Raw genomic sequence first — 19,458 nt, 5'->3', positions numbered from 1 at the left:
TGCAAGTGATGTCCCACAACGGTGGTCAAGATGCAGTCAGTCAGTGGTGATGGAAAACCACAAACAAGCCTTGACAAATGCAGGAGTCAGAGAAGAAGGTTTGCAAGGCGTAAGAGAACCAGCAAGGTCCAGGGGACTCGACCCAAGGAGGGGAGTCCGGGATGACCCTCAGCAGCTGGAAGAGTCACAAGAAGAGGAGGCAACCCCCGGGGCTACACAAAGCCTGAAGATCCCTTGTAGGAGGAACAAACAAGCCTTGGTAGCTGCAAGAGTCACTGGGCACAGGGGTACTGTCCTGAAAGGAGAGGCAAAGGCTTACCGTCTCCCAAGTTGGACAGCTGATAGAGAGGACCAAGAGGACCACTACAGACCCCTGCCCACCTTGGATTCAAGACGGCAGAATCAAGTGGTCACATGGAGGAGCTCTGGGCACCACTTCCTGGGTGGTGATGGACAGGTGAGAGGTCACTCCCCTTTCCTTTGTCTAGTTTCGCACCAGAGCAGGGACCCGGGGTCCCTGAACTGGTGCAAACCGGTTTAAGAAACAAAGGCACCAAATGTGCACTTCAAAGCATACCAGTGGCTTGGGGAGGCTACCCCTCCGAAGCCATGTAACACCTATTTCCATGGGGGAGGGTGTTACTTCCCTCTCCCACAAGAAATCCTTTGTCCTGCCTTCCTCTGCCTGAGCTGATCAAGCAGCAGGAGGGCAGAAACATGTCTGAGCAGTGGCAGCAGCGTGGCCTCCCTGGAAAACCGCAGAAGGATGGTAGGAACAATGCTGGCGTCATCCAAGGAGCCCCCAGAGTGCATGGAATCATACAACCAATACTGGCATTTGTACTGGGCTATGATTCCAACATGTTTGATAACAAACATGCCCAGGTTTGGAGTTACCATTATGTAGCTGGACACAGGTAGTGAGTGCCTGGGCCCAGTACACGGGTAACATGGCTTTCCTGGACTTACGAAGTCCAGTGTAATGGAGCTGGAGTTCGTAGGGGCACCTCTGCTCAAGCAGAGGTGCCCTCACACACAGGTACCTGCACCCTGCTCTCTGGGTTAAGAGGGCCTACCATAGGGGTGACTTACGGTCGGTGACCTGTAGTGAAAGGGGGCATGCACCTTTTCACGCAGGCTGCAATGTCAGGCCTGCAGACACATTTTGCATGGGCTCCCATGGGTGGCATATTACATGCTGCAGTCACTGGGGAACCCCTGGTGTCCCAATTCTCTAGGTACCTAAGCATCATATACTAGGTACTGACATGAGGGAACCAGTATGCCAACTGAAGGGTGTGCAAGTCCTAAGCAACCAAATTTAGGGGGAGAGAGCACAATCACTGGGGTCCTGGTTAGCAGGATCCCTGTGAAAACAGTCAAAACACACTGACAGCAGGCAAAAAGTGGGGGTAACTATGCTAAAAAGAGGGTATTTTCCTACAGAAGCCTCTCCTATTTTGTACCATGGAAGTCCTAGACCTACGACAGTGAATACCACTCCGAATATTACCAGTTGACAGAACTCAAACAGAATTTTGAGCTTTACACCTTTCCATCTCAGTGAGGACTAGTGGATGGGCTTACCTTTAAGAAGTGTCTCAAGACAGACGAATGCACAGACCTTTGAAAGCACGTATAGCCCAGTTTGCCTCATCTTTTTTTCCTATGTGAACTTGTGACAAAATATATAATGATCACTTGGTAAAGACAGGCCACCTTGTCCTGTTTTTTTCCTGGCCTGGCCTTTGTTTATCCTCCAGTGAACTGAACCAACTGTAAAGTACAGAAGAGGTGCTCCAAGTGTTTACTTCACTGTTCAGTGGCTCTGCTGTTAGGATCATCCAGAGTGAACACCGTACACAGCTATTATAGTTCTGGGATGCAAACCTTTTACCTGCACCCTAGAAGTGAGACTGCCAGCCGTCTCTCCACTGTAAAGGTACATCCATGTCCCTACAACTAGAGTTTCTTGCCTTTGCTTATGTGTGGGACCTTTACTGCTAGTGTGAGCACTGTTTGGGGTATTGATTCAGTGTGTAGAGATTTACACAGTGAGATCATTTGGGACACAATGCGTATGGCCAGAAAAATGGTTGATTCCCCTGCAGAATATAATTTGTCCAGGATGGAGATGATAGCTTGTACTTCACATCCCCAGAGACAGAACCGCTGCTAAAGTGAGACAAAATCTGGATTTGTTGCAGCTGTGACTTGTGGGACATGAGAAGCTGAAATGTCTTGAAAGACAAGGAGATTTCCTGCCATTTGGAGGACAAGAACAAGAGCAATCTGACAGACTATCTGTGTGGGGGATACCTTAAGTGAAGGAAACTGCAAGGAAGCCACAATATCCTAGCCACCCACATGACCATCCAAAGACCAAAGAAGACCCAAAGACCAAAGATTGAATATTATCTGTGCTGTACGATTGCAGTGATGCCTGCAAGCATTTGAACTGGGGAGCCTTCACCATTCCCACCTCATACCATTGTAATGCCTGTAAAAAACTATTTTCTAGTCACAGAGGACCCAAGGACCTGAACCTTCACACACATGCAATAAGTCGAATTATGTTAGCTGCAGCCAGCCATCCTGATTCCAGCACTATATGAGTTTTTTTCCAGCTGCTGTGGTTCTGGAAGATGTATTGTTTAATGCTGTAGTTGTTTGCAAACACTTACATCCAAGCTCCCAGCTGGAATGGGTGGCTGCTTGGAGGCTACTGAGCGAACAAATGAGTGAACAAAAAATATTGACCACAACTTTCTGTTCTTGAGCTATGGGCTCCTAAAAGTTGATACCCCAGTAACTGTCCAGAGAGTGCTGGCCCCTGAGACTTAAGAGCTCAGTTAAGTTTTGTCAACTGGACTCTAAACTCTTGAGGTGACTGCACACTCCTGGTGTTGGTTATCAATCCCTAGTTGGAACACAGACTTTTCTCAATAGCAACCTGCAACTCTTCAAAAGATTTTGTTTGGTAACCCTGTCCACTGGAATTATGAGATCGTGCGACTGCATCATTTTTCACATAATTATAGATTTGCCGCATGTGTTGCATAATCAATTACCTACAGTACAATCTACAGATTTTAACAAAACAAAAAAATCTTTCTAGCTCAAATGATTAAAAGATTACTGAAAAGGAAACGATGTGTGTTACAGCACAACAGAAGACCCTTTGGAAAGACTGACTGATCACCTTCCTGTTGCTTACTGCTATATTTGGGTGGTATACTGGTACTAATGAGGTGTGACCAATGCCCACGCAGCGTTAACGAGTGTAAAACAACATGAAGAAAGAATACTATCACAAAATGGGCTGCACTATGCCGCATAATTTGCATTTTCATGCTGCATAATTTACTTAAACCTGCTGCATAATTTAGCCCTCCCCTGCCGCATTCTCCCAGTGGCCCTGGTGGTAACCCATCCCAGTTTCTGTCGTGGGTTCTTCGGATGCTGGACGTTTGTGAACTGTTTTTGGCTGAATTACCCCAGATGACTCACAAACCTACTAATTATCATCCCTAAAGCTGGAGCCAAAAAGTCCTGAAACACTAAAAGGACCCTAAAATGTCAGAGATGGTCCTAACTACGACACAGTCCTGTTCTGTGGCTTACACTGCTCTAACTCAAGTGGCTGTACACAGTAAAACCAGTAAGGCAGGGCAACATATTTCAAGATCCGCTGCTTAACTACACAACATGATTCAGCGGTCTATATATATATGGAGGAGCACCTCAGAGTCCAGGCGGTGTATTCCATGCTAGTAGTGTAAGACAAGTCACCAAATGTTTCCAACCTCCCTTGCAGGCCACCCAATTTGCACTGGTCAAACATTTCCTTTTTTAGGTAGACATTCTGCCACTATCTGAGTTTGCCTGGCTTTTAAATGTCCATCCGGTGCCATCTGGAACACAATATTAAGAGCAGGCATGTGATGGGTGAAACATATTTCTTGTTCAGCTGTTTACCTTTAGAAAAAGTCAATCTAGCTGCGATTAGCCTTATCTCTCCACTCCAGACTTGAGCTAGACTGTGTTAGCGTCTGCAGAGCTGCTGCTATCTCTGGAAGGAAAGCAGGTTCGGGGTACTCCACCCACAAACAGGTTTTTTTCCTATATCCATTACAAGATGAAAAGAACGTTTGCATAACAGCACTCCCTGTGTATTTCAACATATTTATATTGGTTTACAAATGTACTTAACTTTCTACTTTGAAAAGTAAGGAGTTAAAATACCGCCACTTCCCCAAATCAACAGAAGTATCAAGTGACTAAGTTTAAAAGAGGGAGGAAATAGATCATTATTACATGGCGAGTTATTTTTCACACTTAAGAGTAGTACTACTTTATATGTATAAAGAAAATTGATGACTTTTCTTCTCTAGAGCTTTGGTGGCTTCACTAGCTAAAACTTAAAGCATGGAAAGCATGGATAATCTTCACAAGCTGCAGCAGTACATACAAAGCTCTTTAGCTCAGTCAACCATCATGCCTTAGAGATAAACACATTTGAACACAGTACACTAACGTAAAAACCAAGCGTCTTATCCTGCCATTCCTCAAATGAAGATTACTACGAGCCTCACTTAGAATTTGATGGTTGCTGGCCTCCTTTATAACAGAGGTTGCATCGTTGCAATGCCAATGGCACTTGAACTGCCAGAGTTAAATTTGTCTTTTGTCAAAGCAGACATTTAGCCCCAGAACGGGCTTCTGAATCCATTCCAGGAGCAGCAGTGGTGAAAATGATCCATGACAGCAGCTCCACCTTGCCCTGCTGGAATGGTGAGCCTGTCATCACTTACGTTATTCCTGAAGATACACTTCCATCTTTAGGAGGCACATACTTAATGTCCCACAGATACTTGCAGCTTTCCCCACTGGTTGGGTTGCATTTTCTGTACAGCAATGTCACGCTTTATAGAAGGAATACAGAAAGGATACCATTTCCATTGGCGCTGGTGTTGCTGTGAGGGAATTAACAGCGGTGAGACCAGTGGTGGCTCTTCCCTGCACTATAAATCAGGATGGAAAATAAACAAAACAAACTAAATGTCTGGATTTTTATGTCTCTGCTGGATCTGCTCTGCTCTGCTCTGATCTGCTCTGTTATCACCGTCTTCTAAATGATTTTATTTTGGTGCCATGAGGCCGGGGTTTACTCCCTGTGAGAATCTTCCTTGCACCTAAGCATTAGAGTTCTGCAAAGTCTTCAGCACTCATCTTTCTTTCATACATTAAGTTTCCTCCAATTCAAAGATTTTTATGAGATAATTCCTCTGGAAAAAGGTAGAGTGTTTTTTTTCTCTAGGATTTTTACTTGCTTTTTGTTTTCAAACTTTGTCAAACAGAGGAGGGAAACTTTTTAACAAAGTCACAGTTGGACACCCATCTTTAAACACAAGCCTCGAACTAATGCAGAGCAACAGTTGTAAATAAATATATACTTACTCAGACAAAAGCCAATATTTCTTGCAGAACCTTTTCCACAGCGGCTCATGGGCAGACAGTTGATTGAACCTCCGGTTAACATAGCTGCAGCTATAAACACAAGCATGAAAAGAAGTTCAAGTTAGTTTTATTTGCAATGACATATCTCACGGTAGCAGTCATTTGGGCATTTCCTTGCAGAGTGATAAGTCAAGTCAGAAATAAGCACCAGTAACACCCCTCACCTAACAAGCTAAGGACACTGCCAGTTTAGGATGCCAAACATTTCAGGTTGGCTGGAAATAGGTTGTAAACTTATTTATACACAGAACATATATACACATTAAATTAGCAAACACCTCTTTTTATACTTTTTTTTTTTATTACCATGCATATTTTATGAAACAATATTTCATACATTAAATCAATCAATCAATAAATCACTGCATTTGTAAAGCGCGCTACATACCCGCGAGGGTCTCAAGGCGCTGGGGAGGGGGGGTGCTACTGGTTGAAGAGCCAGGTCTTGAGGAGTCTTCTGAAGGCCAGCAGGTCCTGGGTCTGTCGTAGGATGGTGGGGAGTGTTCCAGGTCTTGGCGGCGAGGTAGGAGAAGGATCTGCCGCCGGCTGTGGTTTTTCGGATGCGGGGGACTGTGGCGAGGGCGAGGTTGGCTGAGCGGAGGCTTCGGGTGGGGGTGTGGAAGCTGAGTCGGTTGTTGAGGTAGGTGGGTCCGGTGTTGTGCAGTGCTTTGTGTGCGTGGATCAGGAGCTTGAAGGTGATCCTTTTGTTGACGGGGAGCCAGTGCAGGCCTCTCAGGTGGAGTGTCCCCCGCCGCAGCCACATCACATCGAGGATGAGTCGGGCCGAGGCGTTCTGGATGCGTTGGAGTCGTCTCAGGAGCTTGTTTGTAGTTCCTGAGTAGAAGGCGTTCCCGTAGTCGAGTCTGTTGGTGATGAGGGCCTGGGTAACGGTTTTTCTCGTGTCGAGGGGGATCCATTTGAAGATCCTGCGGAGCATACGGAGGGTGTTGAAGCAGGACGCGGAGACGCCGTTGACTTGCCTGGTCATGGAGAGAGTGGAGTCGAGGATGACCCCCAGGTTGCGTGCGTGGTCCGTGGGTTCCGGGGCTGTGCCTAGTGACGTGGGCCACCAAGAGTCGTCCCAGGCTGATGGGGTGGGTCCGAGAATGAGGACCTCCGTCTTGTCTGAGTTCAGCTTCAGTCTGCTGTCCTTCATCCAGTCGGCTATGGCCTTCATTCCTCGGTGGAGGTTAGCTTTGGCGGTGTGGGGATCTTCGGTGAGGGATATGATCAGCTGGGTGTCGTCGGCGTAGGAGATGATGTTGAGGTAGTGTTGTCGTGCGACGTGGGCGAGGGGGGCAATGTAGATGTTGAACAGTGTTGGGCTGAGGGAGGATCCCTGTGGTACGCCGCAGATGATCTCGGTGGTTTTGGAGCGGAAGGGTGGGAGGCGGACGCTCTGGGTTCTGCCAGAGAGGAAGGATGTGGTCCAGGCCAGGGCCTTCTCTTGGATACCGGCGTCATGGAGGCGTGCTGATAGGGTGCGGTGGCAGACCGTGTCAAAGGCTGCTGATAGGTCCGGGAGGATGAGGGCGGCTGTTTCTCCTTTGTCCATCGGGGTCCAGATGTCGTCAGTCTCGGTGCTGTGGTTACTGCGAAAACCGGATTGGGAAGGGTCCAGGATGTTGTTGACTTCGAGGTAGCGGGTCAGCTGTTTGTTGACAATCTTCTCGTCACTTTTGCCGGGAAAGGGAGCAGGGAGATTGGCCGGAAGTTCTTGAGGTCCTTGGGGTCCGCCTTGGGCTTCTTCAGAAGGGCGTAGATCTCGGCGTGCTTCCAGCTTTCTGGGAAGGTTGCTGTCTTGAAGGAACAGTAGATTGTTTTCCAGAGGTGGGGCGCGATGGCTGTGCTGGCTTTGTTGAAGACGTGGTGAGGGCAGGGGTCCGATGGGGAGCCGGAGTGGATGGAGTTCATGGTTTTGATGGTGTCTTCATCGCTGACGCTGGACCCGACGGTCAGGCGACTGGTGCGAGTGGTAGTCTCAGGGGTGGTGGACTCGGTGGTGGGTGCGAGGGGGTCGTGGTTGAAGCTGTTGTGGATGTCGGTGATCCTGCGGTGGAAGAAGGTGGCCAGGGAGTCACACAGGTCTTGAGATGGCTAGATGTCGTTGTTGATGGAGCTGGGGTTGGAGAGTTCTTTCACAATGCTGAAGAGCTCTTTGGTGTTGTGTGCGTTGTTGTCTAGGCGGTCCTTGAAGGCGGTCTTCTTGGCGGTCCTGATGAGTTGGAGATGTCTGCGGATGGCGCTCTTGAGGGCTGTGTGGTTTTCTGGTGTTCGGTCGTGGAGCCATTTCTTCCCCAGCTTCCGACAGGTGTGCTTGGAGATCCGGAGGTCCTCGGTGAACCAGGCGGCTTTCTTGTTGGTGTGGTTGGTTGTAAAGGTCTTGAGAGGGGCGAGGGTGTTGGCGCAGTCGTTGATCCACTGTGTGAGGTTGGTCGCGGCGGTGTCTGGGTCGGTGGGTGGTCTCAATTGGTCCTCGGTGACCTTGCCCCAGCAGCGGCGTGGTAGCTGTTGGGTACGGGCATGTGTGGTGGGTTTTCTGAAGGTGAAGTGGACGCATCTGTGGTCGGTCCAGTGTGGTTCGGTGGTGTGGTTGAAGGAGACGTGGGGGCTTGCGGAGAAGATGGGGTTGAGCGTGTGTCCAGCGGCATGAGTGGGTGTCGTTACGAGCTGTTTGAGTCCGAGGTTGGCGAGGTTGACGATCAGGGCAGTGGAGTTGGCGTCGTTGTTGTTCTCGAGGTGGAAGTTCAGGTCCCCGAGGAGGATGTAGTCCGTGGAAGCGAGGGCGTGGGTGCTGATGAGGTCGGCGATGGTGTCACTGAACTGTGGGTGGGGTCCGGGAGGTCTGTAGATGAGAGTTCCTCTGAGGGTGGTGTTGGGGTCGGTGTGGATCTGGAAGTGCATGTGCTCGGCGGTGGTGAGGGTGTCATCGGTGTTCGTTGAGATTTTGATGGAGTCTTTGTGGATGATGGCGATTCCTCCTCCCACTCCGTTGGTGCGGTCTCTGCAGGAGATCTTGTAGCCCTGTGGGATGGCTATGGCGATGTCTGGTGCTGAGGTGGCGTTCAGCCAGGTCTCCGTCAGGAAGGCGACTTCGGGGACGGTGGAGTCTAGGAGGTCCCAAAGTTCGATGGCGTGCTTGCGAGCGGAGCGGGTGTTGAGGAGGATGCAGCGGAGGTGGTTGGGTTCTCTGGCTGGTGGTGTGGAGGGTTGGATGCTGGTGAATCTGCAGTTCCGGCAGGTGAAAGGACCCTGGGTGCGTTTCGGGGTGGCCCGGTAGCAGGGGTGGCCTCGTCTGGTGTTGAGTGCGTGGAGGGTGTTTGCGTCGTAGTGCAGTCTGGCGTTGCGGGGGGTGCGGGTTCCAGGGGTTCTGGTGCTGGGTGCGGTCCGGGCGCAGACGGGCTTGCCTTAGGCGCACCTTCGCGCGCCCGCTTCGCGGTCTCCATGAGGGCAGAGGGAGGGAGGAGCAGCTGGGAGGTGGGAGCGGGCGGCCAATGGGAGTGAAGGGGACGGGCAGCAGGGGCTCAGCAGCAAGGGAAAAACCGGGGAAAAACCCAGGGGAAAACCCGGAGAAAAACGGCGGGAAAAGGCAGCTGGAGAGGGACAACAGAGCACAGGGGTACAGAAAGCAAAACACAGGGGCACAGAATGAAAAAACGAAGTGGCACAGAGGCCAAGCGCAGGGGTACAGAAACAAGGGAGCGAGTAGTCAGGCGGAAAAAGCGGCAACGGAGGTTCAACCCACAGGGGGCTGCGTGGCAGATGGGGGGAGCGACCTGCCTGGTGACAGGGTCAAAGGTCGCTAAATCCTCTTCAATCACATCTGCACACTCTATTGCGCAGTCATTCCCAATATCAGTCCCTTGTGGTTATCTCCGAAACAATCGTCATTGAATTCCATAGTGAGTCCAGCAGTTTTGCTATCTTCCTTTAAACCTTTGATCTGTGAGGAAACCCTTCAACCAGAAAGTTTTGACTATTCTTTGGAAAATCGATTTTCCACTCCACTTCCTCAGTCTAATATCTTGGTGTCAACAAACCCGGAGGAAAAGTCAACTTCCCCAGTGGTCCTGTTCCACATTTTTCTACTGCAATCCAAGATACCTCCCAATTCCTCGATTGCTGAGAACAATGAGCATGTATCTATTAAGCAAGTAGGCAACGAAAGGAATAAAGGAAGTCATTAAAAGGGAAAAAGTTGGGAACAAAGGCTAAATGGCGAATTTCCCAAAACAAAATAAAAAAATAAAAAAACAAGAAAAGGTACAGTTTGATGTTTAGGTACCTACAGGATCCCCCCCCACTCCTAAGAAAGATAATAAGAAGGTCCCAAGGAAGGATAGATACAAAGACTTGGAAGATGTAGGATCTTCCTCGTCCAGAGAAGAACTTGATTTAGTACCCCCATGGGGTCCTCCTTTGGATAATTCGGATGATCTACCAATTGCAAAGAGGGTTTCGTCCTCCCTAAATCCATATGCCGATTTGTTTTGTAATGTGAAATCAAACTCAGTGACCTCGAACTTAAATTCGGACCCCTTGGGTGGTGGGGATGTGAACTGTGAGATGGAGAACATCTACCGGCAATCTGAGACGACATTATGTCTTGAGTTTTTTGTTTTATTTGATTTAAATTTACTTCTGAATCGCTCTCTTTCAATTTCTTGCTTTAGAGATATACCCGAGTTAAAATTAATTGAAAGTAGTGATATCTCTCACATATTCCAAATGCAAGGTCTTGGTTCTGTAAAGACAAAAGTCTGTTTTTATTCTAAAAACAATTGTAAATCTGATTTTAGTCAATTGTGAACAATTGCAGCATAGAGGCATAGACGTGGTTCCAGTTAGGAGAAAGGACTCATTTGTTTAGACTGCAGTCCCCCACTGTTCGATGTATGAACCGAAGTAACCTAATTCATGAGCGAGAGTCTTCTGCTTCCTCCCTGGAAAATGTAAAGATCTCTCTTCTCCATGGAGGAAGAGTGGTGCAGCTCGTTGAAGACGCCCCTTCTCACTGGGGTCCTAAGCAGGATAATTGGAGTTGGTTAGCAGGGGCCTTAAACAGTACTCGGGCGAAGGAGAAATTACCGCAACACGGTCTTTAACAATAAACTTCATGTGGTCTCTTGGAATATTGCGGGAATAGGGAATCATATGGGTAAATTAGATCACATCTGTTCTCTTAAGGCGGATCTAATCTGTATCCAAGAGACCTGGGGTGTAACTAATCTCCTTTGCCTGGGGTACACGCTCCTTTGTCAAAAGGCACAGCCGTCCAGGAAGGGGCATGCAAAAGGGGGGACCGCTATGCTTTTAAGTAATAAGTTCAAATGGGAGTTTGAAAATATTTCCGTCTCACAGACATCACATCAGATAATTAGAGTTAATACAACAATGGAGGATGGTAGGAAAATGCCTGTGTTAGTGGTAAATGCTTATATTCCCCCTGATAAGCAGCATGATACGACGTTACTGCATATGCTTAATTGTATTTCCTCTTTTTGTTTAAATTCACATGAAAGTGTATATGAAGTATTGATATCGGGGGATTTAAATTGTAAAATCTCTAATCGGTCTCTTTCCATTTTCTGTGATATTGAGAGGGAATCTGTGCTCAACATTCCTCCTATCCTATTTCCCCCAAGAATTGGGAAGGATAAAAGGGGGTATATTTTATTAAAAAGGTCTGAGAGAACTTAGTTGCATAATGTTAAATGGTCGATTTCACTCGGACTCCCCAGCAGCCTTTACCCATAAATCTCATCTAAGTAGTTCCATCATTGACTATTTTTTGGCTTCCTACTCCCTAGCCCAATTAGTGGAGGACATGCCAATCATTGATACTCCGTTTAGTGACCATAAGATCCTGAGCCTTACGCTAAAACTCCAACCGTCCTCAATAGAGACATGGAACTTCAAGGGCTATAATATTAACTTTAGTGGGAAAACAGGTAAAATCCACTGGTCTCCTTTGAAAACTCTATTTGTGAAAGAACGCTTGAAATGGCCATGAGAAATATTGATGATTGGAATGAAGATGCGCTGAACTGCTTTTCTGACTTCATGGGAAATATAACTCAGAGAGACCAGTTAAAACGTATTGAACCTCCACAAAAGAAATGAAGGCTTTCTTTTCCTCTATTGAATAAGGAAATCAATAGATTGTTTAGATGGCAGTATGGGTAGGAAATCTGAGGAGAGGAGTAGAAGAATTTCCCTACTTAAGAGGAGAAGAATGCAGATGAAGTTGGGAATAAGGAAGGAGGAGGCAGACCAGAGATGGATAGCCTTGAGGGAAGCTGCCATGGTTAAAAATACTCGTAAACTTTGGTCACTCATCTGTGAAGGATGTGGGTCACGTAAATCTCCCTCAGCCCCTCAGATAGCGGAGGTAGAATGGAGGGACTATATCCTCTCCCTGTATGCGGAAAACGGGGAAGTTGAGTCAGGTGAATTGGACCTCAAGACTGGTAATTGGCTGGAGATTGATGCTTTCCGAACCCCTTCAGTTACTGAGATTGAGGGGTTTATATGGTTGATGCGGGCATCTGGAGCAAGGGGCCCATATGAGGTTCCAATGGCAATAATTAAACAAGAGCCCTCACTTTGGGCAAGGATTCTTAACCCGGGTTTCTACTCCTGTTACTCAAAAGGCATAATTACGGCATCTTGGACTGTGAGGATCATAGTTCCTTTGTATAAAAAGGGTGATAGATCCTCACCCATAAACTATCGGCAAATAGCCCTGTTGGATGCTGTTGGTAAGATCTTCGCTAAAAGCATCCTTAAGCATCTAACATCTTGGGTTGAAGAAAATTCGATCCTCCCTTTCGAACTGGCAGGTTTTAGGAAGGAACATAACCCTCTAGATAACATCCTATTAATGGAAACTATAAATGGAAAGTATGTACTGGTTAGAGGTGGGGTGGTATAAGCAGTTTTCATAGACTTCTCAACAGCTTTTGTCAGGGTGGACCGTAAGAGTCTATGAAAGAAATTATCTAAATTGATTGTTCCCATAAATTTGTTACACTTAGTTATAGCCCTGCACTCTTCTACATGGTGTAAAGTGCTTTTAGACGGAGAGCAGGGTTTGTCTGCAGAATGTGTTACAAAAAATGGTTTAAAACAGGGCTGCCTATTGAGGCCCCTTCTTTTTTCCTTATATATTCATGACCTGCCCTCAGTATTAGGGATTACCCAAGGCTTTGCACCTAAAATTGGAGGCAGTTTGATTCCTTGCCTCCTTTATGCTGCTGACATAGTGGTGCTTGATCTTACCCCGAAAGGTATAAATAGGCGTTTGGCTGCCTTAAATGATTATTCTAAGCAGCATCACTTAAAAATGAATGCGTCAAAGTCTCAAGTGGTATGCTTCTTAGGGAATAAATCCCGCAAATGTTTTTTATTTTGTATGGTCCATGGGTCAGCAGAGGTTGGAGCGGGTGAAATCCTACTGTTTTTTGTGAAAAACCCTATCCTGTTCTCTTAGTGATTGAGACCATATATGTAATAATGTCAGTAAGGTTCTGGCTCACGGTTAATTGGCCTTTTATAATGCTGTGGGCCGGGAGCATTTGTCTCATCTATTATGTGTTTATCAAGCAAAAATCCCGCCCACCCTCCTGTATGCCATAGAAGGAATTGAAATTTCAAAATGGGAGTTTTTAAACAAGACAGAAGGACCGATCTTAAGAAGATTGGTCTGCTGTAATAATTTGGTATCCGCGACAGCCTTAAGGCTTGAATTTGGCATTAAGAGTGTTTACACACAGGGCTTAGCTGCGGTAATTCAGAGGGCCTTCAGCTGAGCTCATAGTGCAGATTCCACCCTAAGACACCTAGCGTATAAAGAAATATTCGGTACGCTAAGCAAAAAATCTCAGTTTTTTAGAAATTTAAACCTTGCTATGCAATTGCTTGAGTTAGATGTTGACCCGTTTCTATCTCAACACCCCCTGTCATTTAAAAAGAGCCTAAAAGAGGCTATAAGGGGTAAACGTTTTTTTATGGGATATGGAGTTTTGTCGCCAAAAGAGGAGGCTTAGCAGTTAACTAATTTGGTGATTTTTAAATATCCTCAACCTTATTTATTTAGGAATTTACCACATGGAGTGCGACGCTTTTTCATTCTGTTGAGATTTGATAGATTACCTCCTAAAGATTTAACTTCTAAGTGGGATGGATCCCTAGATTGGTATTGAAGTGCTCTTTTGTGTGACGTTGCTGGGTTTTAACACATCTTTTACATATCATAATGTTTATTTGATTTCATCTGTGTAATTGGTTAGAGGAGGTTGAGAACTAAAGTGATTCAACTGTATTTTTCTTTGCGATTGTTTCTCATATGTAAATATCGTACGGTATCCTAAGACACAACTGATGGGCAGAGACCTGATGATATTGTATTTTAAAGATAACCCTGTTTTATATTTTTGACCGATTCAATGTATATTAAGTATTGTATTTAAAGATAGTCTGTTTACATGTAGACTTCTTTGGAGTTCCAAATTGTGAAATAAAATAAAATGAAATTGCCATCTTCCTGAAACTTCTGAGTGCAACCGGTCCCTTCATTCTTCGTTCTGCATTTCTGTAGTGATCTAGCTCTCCAAGTTGGCCATACAGTGGGACCCCACCCTTTATCCACTTGTTATGTTCTGTCTTGATACCATGGGGCAAATGCCAACCAGAATTTCTGATATCTACTCTGATCAATTTCCTCAAAGATCTTAATAGCAAGGGCAAACACTATGCGTTAAACCATGGCTAGTCTTGGAAGCACATCAAAATGAAACTGATAGTTCCAGCCATGACCACCACCCATGACCTGGTTTGAAACTAAATTTCCTTTTGGGAATACACATGTTATTAAGATGTTCTTGTCTTTTTCTGGGGGATAGCACTGCCCATCTTAATACTTTATTCCCAGCTGGGAACCTCACTTTTCCTCAGCTTCAGTACAAGATACAGGAATGATAAAATACTGTAAACATCATTTAGGTTGAATTCCACTTTTTTATAACACTGCAATGTTCTACTACCTACTACCATTACAATATGTATCACTCTGTTTTGCATCCTCTTTTAATAATGTTTATTCAGAGATGAAAGTTGTGGCTTGAAAAGCCTCAGGGTGAGCGGTACTTATCTTTAACATTCAAATAAATCACTCTGGTGTTCGGCTCCTTTAGATACTCAACTTCTAAGCAACCTCACTGCAAACAACAAGAGCCATTACCTCATATCTAAATTTAAATGTCTGGGGCTATGAAATGTCTTACATGTCCAGATCTTACTGCACTAAATTATGAAGTTGCAGACTGTGATTAAAGTAAGTGCGCGAATACTGCAGGCCTCGAAAAATCATAAAATTGTTTACTAGACCTGCAGGTCGAGTAGCTTGAATAATCTAAACGGCCTGTCTGTAATGTACTTGACCCGGAAACGGGTCTAAAATTATGAGATCCTAGGCAAATATTGTATTTTACAGTGGCCTTTTTCTTCATTCTCACATATGAGTGCACCTTCAAATATGGGATTTCTGCATTTCTGCTGTAAAAAAAAAAATCCTCTTATTTGATTACATACACTAAACGCTTGCTCCATGTATAATAAATCTAGCCCACATATAGGGTACACATGATTCACACATGACTTGCCACTTAGTTTACTAATAGCTTTGCCATCAGGGCAGGAGTGTTTCTCAGTTTATGTTTAAACACTCACTTCTAATAAATATATTACTAAAGCATGATATGGTAGCGCACTGTCATTTACAGACAGGAACTTTCCAAGAAATGTCCAAAAACCTTCCCACTAACTTGCAGTTTTACTGATAAAACTATATAGTGTATTAACAATCTGTAAAAATTGGGTTTCAGACTGTTATTATCCTATTAAAATACTTTTTCATCACACAGAAGTACAAAAAATGGTCTTTCACAGCTACTGAAATATATCTTGAAATGTTTGTAAAGTTGACTTAGTTATGTAAATGTTGTGTGTTAGGAAAAACCTGATACCAACAGCCTTTCATTTCACATAGGTTAGACAGTTAACCTTACGAAATCCTGGAACTCTGTAGTCACAAGTAAAAATATTTGCATTGCAAGACGACAAATTGACTTTTGACCTCTGTCTCTGAACACAAGCAAATGTGACAAGAATAGATTTAAAGGCATCTTAATTGCTAATTTAGTTTCTGACTGAACAGAACACCCGTTCGTTGTCCACTCGCCAGAAGGGGCGAGTAGGATCTAAAAATAGCTCATAAAATAAAACTTGCCATAGCGAGTGGTCGAGTAGATTTTGAGAGCCCTGTACTGATACACTTATCTCGCTTCGAGCGCGTTATCTTAACTCCTTGGGGTGTACAGAGTTTTATCTGGTCTCCAGAGACAGCTCGATTACCAAACATTGTACCCGAAGGATCTGTCCACCAACATTAAAAACGGATTTCACATCCTACTGCATGAACGAGGTTCAGCCAAATGTGCCACCTTCTGTATGCATTCAGGTCTCAACTGAGCATCAAACTGACCTGAGCTTCTGCAAAGCTCACTTTTCCAATGGATTGTTGCTTTACTCCAAACACAGTATCATACTATGGTTTTAAAACCTCAATTTTCATAATTAAAGATTTCCCTTGGTGTTTTATAGTTTATTGTAAACACCACTGGTGACTGTGTGACTTAGAGTAGATTACAAATGAAAATAAATCTGGTAATTTAATAGTAGATCTCGGAAAATACTCATGCTGGTTGCTCCCTCGCAGCTCTGAATGCTCCACTCTGTGCTTCCTTCAGCTACAGCTAAGTGCTGACTACTAAAAATATTTAAAAACCTTTCTAAAGTTTTTAACTGAAAAACAGTACCTGTAAATTTGTTATGCTCTCACAAAGAGCAGTTTTTGTTCACTAGCCACTTTTTTATGTTGTTCCGCTCCACACCATGTTTTGCCTACTTCAACGAGTCTCTGTGTACAACAGACAGATTCCTGCTGCTTCAATAACACCTGAATGGAAAGAAACAGGGACTTGCTAGGTTTAATGCTCTGTTATTCTGGGGACATCCAACAGAAACTGAAGTGTAGAAACAAAACAATTTGTCCATTTAAATGAAGTTTTAGAAGCAGACTCTGTACACATGGTAACTGGGAGGGTGCCAGCCATTCTGAGGCTGACCAAGCCTCCTCAAAATTGATAGAGAACTTTAGACCATTCATCTTCGGTGAACACTAGTACTTACATAATAGTGGAACCAGATACGGTTTCTGCTTTTTTAAATGGTTATTGTCTACAAACCAGAAAGTTTTCAACAGCTTTGTTGTTAGTTTGATGGCTCTAGGAGTGAGTTGAATGCACTTCTTTGCAGTTGGTGCCACGTACTTGGCATTACAGCAAAGTAAGCATGAGAAATTGCTGGCACCGGGATCTTATCCAAGTAATTCCATTGTTACTTGGCAATCCAAAGTTCTCCCTTTTCCTTTTAAGTTTCCTATTTCAAATATATCAGACTTCTTTGGTGTATTGAAAAAGTGTACAGTTCACTAATGCAGAAAAGATGAACATGTTGCACTGATTTTTGTGAGGCAATAGGCAAAGATGAGGCAAGTTAGGAACTGCGAAGCCAAAGACAGACATACAAGGCTGTAATGCAATAAAGATAACCACCATCCCTGCTAGGTGACTACATGCACTTACGAATTTAAATGAAAAGGCTTCCTCCATTACGCACCAGACTAGCAGATCTTAAGAAGCTCTACAAGGACTGAGTGTTTATTTTAAGCAAAGACTAGGGGCCATATGTACCAACACTTTTTCCCATAGACACAAAATGGGTAAAACCATTTGATACATCTGGGCCTAAACATCAATTTCTTTTGTTCCTTGACTTGACATTGTACTACATGATGTCTAAGAACTGTTAGAAGTGCTTTTTTTTTTTTTTTTTTTTTAAAGTGTAGGACACCCTGGTGTCGGAACCATACTGCTAACCATCTGGGCCTGGAGCTTCTATACATTTCCAAAAATCAGAGGGGAGGCAGATTCCAGGAGGTCTTCGGTAGCATCCTCTGCTGCCTCCTGCATCACCTACAAGGCAATTCTACTAGTGGAGAATGAGAGCATATGCAGCAAGTCATTCCCCTTTTATTTATGCTACATGCACAAAACAGCAACAGTTTTTATTTTTTGTTTAGCAATACTATTCTCCAAAGTGGTTTCATTGTTGATTAATTTAATTAAATCAGGTATCTCAAATAAGAAATATAAATTATCCCTGAAACAACATCAACAGAAAAAGAGCTTGGCAGAGGATTATGTATACACCCATACTTCTGTACACTTGGCAACTGCGTGCCTGACGCGTATGTCAAAACCAATCCCCCTTATGCACCCTCAATCCCACTACTGGGTCTTCTTTTACATGACACCTGGCTGAAAGCTAAACAATTTCACTCCTGGATGGAGCATAGCACAGATACAGTTGAAGTCCCATTTTCGAATGAAGCACTTTGTGACTCTGAAAAGTTAACACAGGAATTCGAAGTGCCATGGGGACAATTTCTTGCCTACAACAAATCAAACATGCCTCATTTGACCTATGGCGTATACGCACAACCCAACCACCCACACACTGGGTCTTTCAGACCATATACTTAGGGTGATGTCAGACGCTTAATTAAATGGATCTACAGTACCTCTACCAAACACCTGGATCCTACCCATGGGAAGCTGTTGGATCAATGGGAAACTAATATGTCCAGACCCCTACAAGAAACAGACCACACCGCCTCCATAAAATATACTGTGGTGCAACCCCTGAATGTCCCTTATTCAAAGATCCCAACACCGACTTCCACCACATGATTGGCCTTGCACCCTGCTGCAGTCTTCCTGGGATTAAGTCACATTAACATTATACCCGTCCACATGGAATGACATCTGTAATACTCTTAAGTCCTGAGTATTGCGTCTTTACCCGTAACCAAAAAACAACACAGGGAAGAACAGGCAGGCCTATTAAGAAAAAATCATATAGCTCAAAGCTAAGACATTATACTGGAGGCCATTAAGGCCCTTGATAAAAATGACAGACCACCCACCCTTTCATCACTCAGTTATGTCAGTCATACCTGTATTCATATGAAGTATCACACACCCAAAACTCTAGAGAAGGGACATCAACTTCATTGGAGAAACAAAAATGGAACATAAGATGTTACCATAAAGGCAAAAGCGTAATTTGAACATAGAAGCCAAAAGGTTGGAGGGAGGGGTTGTTTTTAGACTGAGTGCTGAGTGTTTCAAATATACCAAAATTTAGATGTGTATGGGAATCTGAATATACTGCAACTGCTGGATTGTATCCATGATTACTGAGCATGTATTGTACAGTGTGTTTGATATCGGTGCCAATAAAAGCATATTTTTAAAGTATTCCAATAAAATCAAATAATGAAAGACAACAGAGAAAACGAAATTTTAATGGACTTTGGTAAGGTTAACAAGCAAGAAGGGAGAAAATCAGTCTGCTGAATTGTAAAATTCAAAGTTGCGCCCTTTAATTATTACATTACTTTAATCAATTATAGTCATTCAAACAATTACTAGATCTCTAAATAGCCAACATATTCATTGCATCATTTTTATATAACAATTGCCACCATTATTTTGCTGTTTCACAGAACACTGTAGTTAACAAGTAATATTATAATCCAGCTAGATAGTACTTATTTCTCTGAAATATGAAAGTAAGCTCATCCTCTACAGGTTCTGTATCTCTCATGTTCAGGTTTCATCCTCCCTGATCAATGAAAGGTTATGTCACTAATATATCCCATAGCTGCAAGTCTTAACTGAAGCAGACATTAGTTTATATTTATCAAAGTCACTGAGCCCCTGTAGCCAGCTTAAAGAAATACCACCAAAAGAA

At 44.3% G+C, this 19,458-nt stretch overlaps 1 protein-coding gene across 1 annotated transcript in view; it reads right to left on the bottom strand.

Annotated features, from left to right (window-relative positions):
* The window catches only part of FBXO3 (F-box protein 3), a 108,804-nt gene that overhangs the window by 67,643 nt on the left and 21,703 nt on the right, over nt 1–19,458 (bottom strand). Inside the window, exon 2 of the mRNA XM_069221865.1 lies at nt 5,461–5,550. Within this exon, the coding sequence (XP_069077966.1) occupies nt 5,461–5,550 (90 nt within the window). The remainder of the gene's footprint in view (nt 1–5,460; nt 5,551–19,458) is intronic.

This window comes from Pleurodeles waltl, chromosome 3_1 (assembly GCF_031143425.1).
Source record: "Pleurodeles waltl isolate 20211129_DDA chromosome 3_1, aPleWal1.hap1.20221129, whole genome shotgun sequence".
Lineage (NCBI taxonomy): Eukaryota > Metazoa > Chordata > Amphibia > Caudata > Salamandridae > Pleurodeles > Pleurodeles waltl.
This window is presented reverse-complemented; position numbering and strand designations above follow the sequence as displayed.